The 11,786-nt window shown below is 32.7% G+C and overlaps 1 protein-coding gene across 1 annotated transcript; it reads left to right on the top strand.

The window, feature by feature from the left end:
- Nucleotides 1–7,885: 7,885 nt before the first annotated feature.
- LOC145242064 (uncharacterized) lies at nt 7,886–11,126 on the top strand. Its single transcript, XM_080104963.1, has one exon. It carries the CDS (start codon nt 8,031–8,033, stop codon nt 10,311–10,313), a length of 2,283 nt encoding a protein of 760 aa, XP_079961089.1. The 5' UTR covers nt 7,886–8,030; the 3' UTR covers nt 10,314–11,126.
- Nucleotides 11,127–11,786: the final 660 nt, after the last annotated feature.

The raw sequence follows: 11,786 nt of genomic DNA, 5'->3' as shown, positions 1-11,786 counted from the left end.
TGTGCCATCATGTTTCTTAATTTCTTTTTTTATCCATCGCGTCAGTTATTTCTTCTTTTCTGACAAGAGTTTTACATTTGCAAGTTATGTATGACGAAAACAATGTTTACTGATGGTTTGCAATATGGCATCGTGTGTATTATTTCACCATGTGGCATGTCGCGTGCTGTTTTATTTTGTGTTTTGTCATGTCGTCGGTATATGTTGACACATTCCACCTGCTTAGTTTTAGTTCACTGTGGAATCATGGTCCATGCAAGAGAAAAAAAAGGCCAATCTGGCAAGCCTTAGAAAGGCCAAAATTTCAAAACAAAATGGCGGTCTCGATTGTTGCACATTTAGTCTAATAAAAAATGTTGAAAAAATAATAAAAATTAAATTTTGGGTTTTTTTTATTTCAGCCTTAGGGTCTAATAATGTGTTTTATATAAAAATAAATAATTTTCATAAATTTTTGTCTGTCAAATAATTTACGCCACTGAAATACACATTTGGCAAAAATTCTGTATAATCAAGTTTTATTTAAAATTAAGAAATTATTTTCTAAAATATTTTTATATATTTTTGCATTTTGTTTTTAAGTAAAATTAAGAAATTAATTTTAAAAATATTTTTTATATCATCTTCATTCAGAAGGGTTACTTTTCGATAGCTTCACTGGTTGTTAACCTAAATTTTCTGAATGTCAGAACGAGGCTTGTCTGCCGGACCTACTCATCTAAGCTTCGCCGATTTTTGTTATTATGATTTTATCTGTTTTTTTTTTTGTTTTTTTTTTTGTCGGAGTTTATGTAATTATTAACAGGAAAATTGGTGAAAGTCAAAATTGAATCTGCGCTATTTTTAAATATTATTTTCAAGTTTAATTAAAGTTTTACGATACCCTTTTCTTCTTATTGTTTTTGTATTCTTTTGTTATTTTTATTTATTTATTTATTTTTTGCCGGATTTAAGAAACAAAATGAAAGCAAAGCAAGGCAAAAAAAAAAAAAATTTGGTGCTTATGCACTTATGTTACCATTATTTTTTTCTTTTTAATGGTTTAAGTGCCTCGCCCAATGTTTGAAGAGTTTCTAATTGTTTTTTAAAGGAAAATTGGTGAAAGTCAAAATTAGCACTTGTGGCGATAAACAAAAAGCTTTAGTGTGTAAGTACCTCTCATGGAAATCCACACTATTTTTAAATAGTACTTTCAAGTTTAATTAAAGTTTTACAATACCTGTTCTTATTAAATTGTTAGGTGAAAGTACCCACGCTATTTTTAAATAGTATTTTCAAATTTAATTAAAGTTTTGCGATACCTGTTTTTATTAAATTGTTAGGTGAAAGTACAGAATAGGTACACAACACCCTCCCGTCCCCATTTTAAGAATGGCTTTCTAAATGTCATTTCAGCACGGCTCAATAAGTGCATGAGTACCTTTTTATTTTCTTGAATAAAATAAAAACTACTCAACGAGAACACGACTGTTTTTGTTTTAATAATTATTTTTTATTCAAAAATAAAATAAAAAATAAAAATTTTAATTGTTCAAAACATGTTTTTTGCCCAAAGCTTATTGGGATTTTTTTTAATTGTCATATTTTTCATGAACATGCTTTAAAAATGCTTCAAAATTATCTAATATTTTTTCACTTTTCATATTATAAGCCTCTCTATACATGGCCTCATCAACATGAGACCATTTCATTTCTCCTACTGATCCCGATATGTATTTCAGTCTTCTTTTAATATGAGACCAATAGGCTTCAATATTGTTGGTGCAAATGCCAGTAAGCGGATCCACAAAATTTTGTGAATGGTTTATAGTCCCGTGAACATAATTAAACTTGAAAATAATATTTAAAAATAGCGCGGATTCCATTTTGACTTTCACCAATTTTCCTCTTAATAATTATAAACTCTGACAAAAAACAAAAAAAAATTTCCATTTAAAAAAACAACAAAAAAACAGATAAAATCATAAGAAAAATCATGCACAAATTTCAAGTCAAAATAAATAAACTAGATCACACACGCAAAAATTCTTTCCTTGTAAAAATAATAACTTCTCCCTCAGTCGTACAACATTAGAGCCAATGCGTATTTCGCTATAGGGGTAGCATTCATGTACGCCTGCCCTTTTTCTTTATATTTTTTAATATATAAAATAACTCCTAAAATTGATTGTTATTAATTTCATGGTGCATGTTTAATTCATGGTTAAAATATTTGTTTTGACTTTTATCTTCAATGAAAGAAATTTTCGAAATTCCCTTAATTGTATTTCCACTTTTTTGCTGTACCAAATTTTTTCGCTGCACAAAAACTTTCGATTTATATAATGGTATATTTCAAAACAACAATTCTATGGGATCCAGAATCAGAATCGTACTTGGTATTGGACTTCTTAATCAACATTTTCCTGGAATCGGAATTGAAAATTTAGGAATTGTCCCAACACTACTTAAAACCCAATCCAACTTAGAGATTGCTTTGCTTGTTTTTGGTTTTAGTTCTAAACAAACCAGAAAACAGTGAGCGGTTATTACACACTTACCTCTGCTCTAAATTTTCTTTATTTTTGAGGATGTTTTTGTTGTCTCATTCAATATATTTTCTCGATGAATATCTTTTATGAATAAAATTGATTTTTAAACCATTTTAAGTAGGTAAGACCAAAGAGTAAGTGTGGTATTGTGGTGACTGATAAAGTGATGGAAGAAATGGGGCTTGGACGAATGGGTTGAATTGAATCCAGTTTATGAAAGGACAGAGAATGGCCGACAACGCCCATCTAACTTCCTACATTTTTAATAGCCTTGTACCTACTTGGTAAAAATTTTCAAATAATAATTAATATTTGTTATATACTGAGGTGCGTTATCATGACAATTTAGCTATACAGGCATGCACAAAAAACGTTCTTTCTTAAATTAGTTTAAATATAAAAAAAATTACCCAATTTTGCTGACGCAGTCATAGACCAGCCGGTATGGTAGCAGCATGGCTATCTTAACATTGCACGTTTGAGCCAAAATGTCAGATATATATTTTTTTGATTCTTAAAGTTTTGATATTGAAACAAGGTTATTTATGCCATTATTTTTATTTTTCCATCACGTTCGCTTTTTTTTTTTTTTTTTTTTTTTCCGATTTTTTTTTTTTCCGATTTTTTTTTTTTTTTTTTCCGATTTTTTTTTTTTTTTTTTTTTTTTTTTTTTGTTTCGTTTTTCTGATTTTTTTTTAAAAAGTTTTATTCTTTATTTTGCATTTTGTTTTGATTTACCCCCCCCCCCTCCACACACACACCTCACCACACCCGGGCAATGCCGGGCACCCTCCGCTAGTCATTAATATAACATAAAAACATCTTACTGCAGGTTGTCCAGCCTTTGTGCATAGCACATGGTAAAAGGAAATAGCACATGGAAAATTAGGAACAATAAAGATAATTACTCACGATTGCTTGGTGATACACATTTGTTGTGAAGATAAACACACATAAATAAAACATAATACATAAGGTTAATAATCCAAGTATTATAACTAAGAATGGACGGTGATGATGTCCATTCCACCATTTTTAAAAGTCGCTCATTCACTCCACTCTCTGACTTACAGTTGTTAATCTCATGAGAAGTCATGAGAATTTAAAATCTCTGACTGAGATAAGGGATGCAGCTTTGCCCTAAGAGGTAAAAACGTACTCCCCTTATATATTGTACTTTTTGTGTCATTCTAACATCATCCCTTTAAATTTTATCACTTGTATGACTTAAGTTGGGGATCCACTTGCAAGTGTTTTGTCGGACAACAGGTACGAGCTGACTTCCAGATGTTTGGTTTCTGCAATCCAGCTTTGGTGTTTTAGAAAGCTTTTGGGGTTTTTGCGGCAACTTGAAGGTGTCCAACAAGATGTTTAGTGGAATAGAAAGATCTTGTGTTCTGTCTGGAAGGTGTGATAGTTGCAGTTGGTTGAAGTGTTGAATTGAAATTAATTTTGGACATTTACAATTCATCTTACATTGTGTCTTTGGAGCTATGACTCTTTGTTGTTCTGATAGTCTTTTGTTAGGACTTGTTGACCCGGTAAGAATATTTTTTGAACAGAATGATGATGACAGTTGTACTGCCTTTCCATTTTTATATTCCTCTTGATGGAATGATGTGGTTTTGAATGTAGGATATCAATGTGCAAACGGATTTTCTGATTCAGTAAGCATTTGGCTGGTGAGTTACCATTTGGTGTTTGTTAGGGTTTGGTGTTGCCCTATAGCTTGTCAAGAATGTTTCAAGTATTTCTGATGTTGTTCCTTCTCTCCTGAGTTTTAAAAAGGCTTTTAAAAGTATCCACAAAATGTTTAATCTAACCATTCGATTGTGGATGGAATAGTAGTGTGCAAATATGGTTGATACCATTTTATTAGCCGAGTTAAATGCAGTGCCATTGTTAGAGACCAAAGTCTCTTGAATGTCGAATCTGCTGAAAATCATCTGAAGTTTGGAAATTGTTTCCTCAGAAGTAATATGGTACATTTGGAATATCTCTGGCTATTTTCTCTAGGCAACTACAACAAGAATAAAGGACTGTCCATTTGTGGCCCCTGCAAAATCTGTGGAGGTGTGGGGAATCTGGAACAGGTCATGAAGAAAGTATAGATTTTCGAGGGAATTTAGTTGCAAGCTGACATTTAGTGCAAAGTGTGTGCAAGGTCTTCTAGCTGCTTATCCAATTTTAGCCAAAGGTATGGTGTACTATTTAATGTATTATATCAGACGTCTGCTCAAATGTAATGTAATACCCAGATGTCTGATAATAATACAACAAATAAAATCGATTTTTCTAAGTTATTCATTCTAAGAATATTTATTATATTATATTATTTTTACCAATTATTAATAAAAAAAATATAAATTAATTTCTTATGAGATTAAATCCATCCATGATCTATGAAGAATATCGGTTTGTAATTTTGAATTTCTTCAAATGTTTTTGTTTTTTTAATTTAATTTTTCATGACTGCAACCTTTAATAGTAATTCACGTGTTTACTAATGAAATATTTCATTGGATATATTGAGTAGATAAAGGAGTTTAGTCAAATAACATAAATATTCATCCAAATAATATAATAGTTCTATTCAAACTCTTGTCTGGTGCTACCAGATCAGGCTGCCTGAAGATATTGACTTCCTGAAATGAAATTTACCTCACATTGATGCGTTTTGTTTTTCTATTTCCTTTTGCAAAACTTATGTTCTGCAAAACCAAAAACAACAACCCACCTTTTCCCCTGTTTTTCTTCTTCCCATTTCCCCTTTCTCTTTCTATCTCCCCCACTTCCTGACTATTTTCCCTCTCCCATTGGAAAACTTATTCATGTTCTGCAGGGCAGGGAACAAAAGCAATAAAATCCAATATAAAACAACCAAACCAAATACTACAAACTAGCAATTGAAGATACAAAGAGCTTGAAGAATAAAAACCTTCTACAAAATAATTGGATTCGGCATTAAATAACCCAAAAGGAGTTGATATGCTGTAAAACAACCAAACTCTAGTTGACATGAAAGAGCCATAAAGAACAGTCATTGGATTGAAGAAGGGCACAAACCAGAATTAAAAAAACAAAAACACCAAAATGGATTGATTTATAAAAATCATAAAGACAGCTCCTTATTGTATTATAGCATTTTTTTTTCAATCTAAACAAGGCACAATGCCACTAAAGTTGTGAGGGTCTACTATTTGGAACCAGATTTGTAAGGATACTATGTAGGGAGTTGTGCAACGAGATGTCTGTTTACATTACACTTGATCTTCTGCATATTAGTACAGTCAGGTAAACAAGGGCATAGGAAAGAAATCGAAAATAGTTTGAGGGAATAAGCTATTTGAGTAGAAGGCTTTACAGCATCAAGGGATCTCTACAGTGTAGGGGTGGGATTTTGCTGTTTGTTGGGAGTATTTACGTTGAGTTCATTTGAACAATTATTTATTGATTAGCAGTAAAACAGGTAAAGTTAGCTTTTTATTATTTCAACAATATATATTATTTTTTTTTTCCTGTTCCTAATTTTGCCCTTTATCTCTCGTTTCAGAAAACATTATTTGTCATTTCTTTGGAACACCAGCGATGGTTAAATCTTCTGTTGATTCTTCTTTGTCCAGAAAAATCGTCAAATTGAGATAAGTTGGGATGTTGAAATCGAAAGGAAAAATAAATATGGAAATGGTATTTTTATGGCAGCTATTGAAGATTAATACCATCAACTGATTTTTTTTTCTCCCCAGGTTGGAAAAAATCAATTACTTGAACAAAAACAGTTCTGCTTACAATTATTAGTGCAAAATTTGCCCCCCTTTCGTGAACCCTTCCCTCCTAAAAAATTTTTAAAATGGCAGATCTTTCATAATCCTTTCTATTTAAATAATATTGTTTGGATTAACATTTGTTTCCGCATACTCAAGTGGAAAAGGAATAACTTGACAATTTCATTAAAATTTGAAATAGATATTTTAAATAGGATTTAAAAAAATTAGCAGTACAATACATTAAACATGGATCCTTTATATTATACTTAGCACAAAAAAGGAAAGAGTAAAAATGCACAGATAACAACAGAAAGGAAACCTTTTAAAAAATTAATACTTTTACTTAATCACTAATTCTTGTACTGATTTAATATACAGTATCCTAAAATGATCTGGCTAGATTCACTTCAGTTACTGCAAAATATTTAGTTAATAAGCAAGAATTAGATTTAGTAATGAACATATTATTTTAAACTTAAATGCAACTAAACAGTATTGAACATTTATATATATATATATATATATATTAGTGTTGGAATGATTAATCGGGAATCATAAAAATCGGAACATTTTGGGGTATCAGAAAAATTTATGCTGATTTTTCCGATGCCAAAAACCATTCTTTTAATTGTTTACTTTTTTGGTTTGCTTATGTGTAAAACTTAAGTTTCCATTGCTGGTACTAATAATAAAACGTTAAATATTTATTGAATTTTGAACCATTAATAAAATTAAAATTTATAGATTAACCGTCCCCGCCCCCCATGTATTTTTACATTTGTGAAAATATATGCACAGATAACATTGGTCCTTAAGGTAACCTGAAAAATACTATTATAGCTAAATATTTAGAGATTTTAAAAGAATTGTGATTTTAACAGAATCAGGAATTTAAAACAGAATCTGGAAAGATATTGGAATTGTCTCATCACTATTATCCATATAAGTAAAATATTTGTGTTTGCACACACACCTATTCAAAGTGAACTCTGTAACTGCTACAAAAATTCTTTTAAAATTTGTAAAATAGATTCTATATTTGACAGGTGATATAAGCCGACTACATTCATGTCTAAGTTTATATCAAAATGTATTTGAAATGAAAATTGATGTAATCATTCACATTAGATAAAAATATGTCTAACATTTTAAAATTATAAACGTGCTCTATTTAAAAAACTAAGATAAGCAACTTAAATTTTAAATATTGCAATTAATTTTATTCAGTTGACAGCAGAAAAATTGAATTGATTTTTAAATTCAGAATTTTATAAAATGTAGTTGATTGATGATATTTTCATGTGAGTTCAGTCAGAATTGCTAGAAGAAAACACATTTATTTCGATTTTCAATCTTTTTGAAGTTGTTTTCTACATGAAAAATTGTGTAGCCTATACAATAATACATAAATTCCACCATTTGACCATTTCTTAATACCAAGATTACTCGATTGTTGTAATTCTAACAAAATGTAAACTAAACAAAAACAATCATTTAGAGTGTACCGAGGTTCAGGTACAGGTAATGTAGTACGTTTTTCAAACTTTTAAATTGTTTTCACAATTACATACAATTTTTATATATTGATAATTTAATTTTCCAAAATCAGTAACATTTAAGATATTGAAATATATTAGCAGTTTTGTTTTGGGTTCATTTGAATCTACCCCATATTGATTGACTACAACAAAACACACATAGAACATTATTATTATTTCCGAAAGATAAAAGCATGGAAAATCTTAACAATAATCGCAAGTCAAGAGCAAAAGGGACCTATCCACTTGAAAGGAGTTCTACATTTTACGATGATGAAAGCAATCATCTTCAACACAAACTGATTGCACAGGGTTTGCCAAAAATAGCGATGCCAGTCATGGATAAGCCGTTCATGTTTGGAAACTTGTACGATAAAGATTACACCCTTTGTCTCAGCCCTCAGAACTCATTACCGATTACTGTAAAGTTACCCCCTGTGGGTGAAAATCTGTTTCCTACAGATCCATACAGCAAGCAGTTTGTCCAACCATATTACATATCAGTTACCCCTACAGTTAGTTCAGCTCCGGTTGCTCATACATCAAACCCCACCTCATTTGCCCATACTTCTAATTTGGCTCCGGTTGCCCATTCCTCAAACTCGGCGCCAGTTGCCCATGCATCTGTCTCAGCACCAGTTGCACATTCATCAAACCTGGCTCCAGCCACGTATTCATCAACATTGGCTCCAGCTGCTCATACAACAAAACTGGCACCAGCTGCGCATTCATCCAATGTGGCACCAGCTGCTCATACATCTAACCTTGGTGTTGGTGCCACTTCGCATAAAGGTATTGAGAAATTTCAGACAATAGACAACAGCGGGATTCTGTTGTGTCAAAAAATAACCTCAAAAGCCGAGGCTGCTAACAAATATGAAGACCTGTCAAACCCTGATGACCATCACAACGCTGTGGATCATGTTCACCGCAAAAGTTCTACATCGTCAGGGGAACAGCTGTTCTGTGAATTTTGTCACAAGCAGTTTGTGCAGAAGTACATTCTTGAAATTCATCGTCGAACACACACAGGTGAGAAACCATACAAGTGTGATATCTGCTCGAAACAATTTGCCCGTCGTGACACTCTAAAAATCCATGAGCGGTCACACACTGGATTGAAGCCATATCAGTGCGAAATCTGCCTTGAAGGTTTTGCACAGAGACACTATCTTCAGATTCATCGACGAAAGCATACAGGTGAACGCCCCTTTGAATGCGACTATTGCTTACAACGTTTTGCTCGTCGTGATACACTACAGATTCACCAACGGAAGCACACTGGAGAAAAACCCTATCGATGTGAGGTTTGCAGCAAGCATTTTGCACTGAAGCACTACTTGCAGATACACATGCGGACCCATAACAAATCTGACGACCCTGCGAAGCCATTTCAATGCAAGCTTTGCCCCAAGAGTTTCGCTCAGAAAAACATCCTACTGATCCATGAACGGATCCATATGACGTTGAAACCATTCAAGTGTGACGTCTGCTCGAAAAGCTTCACGCAGAAGCATTATCTTAATTTGCACAAAAAGACGCACGCAAATGCTGCAAAGCTATACCAGTGTGATATCTGCTACGAGCCGTTCACGCACAAGGACTATCTAAAAATCCACCGTCGCAGTCACACTGGAGAGAAACCATTTCAGTGTGACTTCTGCATCCAAAAGTTTTCACGTCGGGATACGCTGATTATTCATCGTAGGACTCACACAGGGGAGAAACCATTCCGATGCGAGGAGTGCGGCAAGGAGTTTATCAAGAAAGACAAGTTGCAGGTACATCTTGGAACGCATATGCGTAAGAAAAACTTTAGCTGCAACGTCTGCTTTAAGATGTTCGCTCGTCGCGACACGTTGGAAATCCACCATCGTATCCATACCGGTGTGAAACCCTATCAATGCCAGATCTGCCAGAAGCTGTTCTCACAGAAGGACAAACTCCAGATTCACATACGTATCCATACTGGGGTCCGCCCTTTTTCCTGCGAACAATGTCCGAAAGCATTCTTCCAACGGAATGCACTCGAGAACCACCGACGGACCCATACGGGAGAAAAACCTTTTAAGTGTGACACATGCTTGAAGCAATTTGCTCACCGTGATTATTTGCGGATCCACCAACGAACGCACACCGGAGAGAAGCGGTTTCACTGTGAGGTATGTCTGAAGAAATTTGCTCGCAAGGACACAATGCAGGTGCACCGTCGAACACACACTGGTGAAAAACCATACGACTGCGACATTTGCTTCAAACAGTTTGCGCAGAAAGACAAGTTGCAGATCCACCGTCGGATCCATTCTGGTGAGCGGCCATATTCTTGCGAGGTCTGCTTGCAGAGATTTGCTCGGCAGGATTCGCTGCGACGCCACTGGAAGACACATAAAGGTGTCCAAATTATGAACCCGACAAATTTGACATCGGATAATCATATTGATAAATTTCCAGCCGTTACAAAATATCTTTGTCTTTAAAAGATCGATTTTTTTTTTTTTTTTGCTAAATTCAGTTCATGTGATGCTTTGATAAATCGTTTACCTTCTTCCCATGTAACTTGGTGAGGAGGGGAAACATTAAAATATGAATAAAGTAAAAATAAGTGTGAGCTAAAAGAGACATTACTTATACTTATTTAACAAAAAAAAAATACAAAACAATCATTATCACATACATACTTATCACTGAACAAAGATGTCATATTCCAAAAATCATGTAAATTGATCAAGTAGTTTTTTCTTTTTTTTTAACTTTTTTTTTGAGAAAATCAAAATTTATGATTTTTAGCAATTTTGATACTAAATGTATTCATTATAAAACTGATTTTGATCTCAGTAGTTTGAATTGAATTGTCTCCCCCTTAGCAAATCACTACAATGTTCTTTGTCATAAAATTTATACATGTATATAACTACTTAACACTCCTTTTTACTTTCTGTTTCAAGTCTTTTCAATGGAAAAATGAAAGTAAATACATGAAAACCTCTTCTCATTTCTGCTTTCTTTCCATATGTTTCCGCTATTTCGCACCATATGTATTTTTTTTCTTTTTCTAGTGCACCCTTTCGTATTTACCATAATGTTTTAAATAGCTGAAAAATCAAAAGGTCTAATGAATTAAATCAAGCCCATTCCATACAAAGGTCTAATGAATTAAATCAAGCCCATTCCATACAAAAGACTTTTTTTCCAGAGATCAATTATCATGTATAATGCTTTCTATATATGACGCATTTGGTGGAAGAACAATGTAAGCACCACTTTATAGTTTTCACAAAAAAACAAAGAAAAAAAAAGATGTTAAATTTTGATCGTTGTAATTTTATATTTTCCTGAATGCTTTGAATATTAACACAACCTTTTCCAGGCCGACTATTTCTATGAAACATTTTTTCTTGCAAGAACATGCTTCTCCAAGCCTATGCTTTCCTACAATGCATTTTGGAGAACTACTGACATATTCTTCTTCACTATTTCACTTCCGTTTTGCTGTTTCTCTTTCCCACTGATCAACCTTTCTTTTTCTCTTTCTTCAAGTCATATTTGGAGGGGTTTACAAAATTAAATTTTTTAGATGTTTGATTTTAATGAACAACAATGATGTTAGTGCTTTTAGAAAAATAAAAAAAAATAGAACATAATTAGGTAGAGAATTTAAAGAAAATCTATGGTCTTAAGTATCCATATTTCAACAGACGTATATCAAATATTCAAACCCTTATTTTCACATAAATACTTTAAATTCAGCAATAATTTTTTATGATTAGATACTCTTTTTATATTTTACGTGTTTTGTGATAAAAAATCTCAAAATTTCAACTTCCACAAACACGTCATATATATATATAGAAATTGAAGTTGAACACAAACATTTTCCTTATTCCATATATTTCATGCTATCAATATGGCTTATTTCATAATTTGTAGTTTTCAATTTATGTGCTAACCAG

This window comes from Euprymna scolopes, chromosome 21 (assembly GCF_053919585.1).
Source record: "Euprymna scolopes isolate OS-2025 chromosome 21, ASM5391958v1, whole genome shotgun sequence".
In the NCBI taxonomy this organism is placed as follows: Eukaryota; Metazoa; Mollusca; class Cephalopoda; order Sepiida; family Sepiolidae; genus Euprymna; species Euprymna scolopes.
Note: the sequence above shows the minus strand (reverse complement) of the source record. Positions and strands in the feature narration are given on the sequence as shown.

Coding starts and splice junctions, on each gene's coding strand:
- LOC145242064 (XM_080104963.1), top strand. CDS start 8,031: ATGGAAAATCTTAACAATAATCGCAAGTCAAGAGCAAAAGGGACCTAT.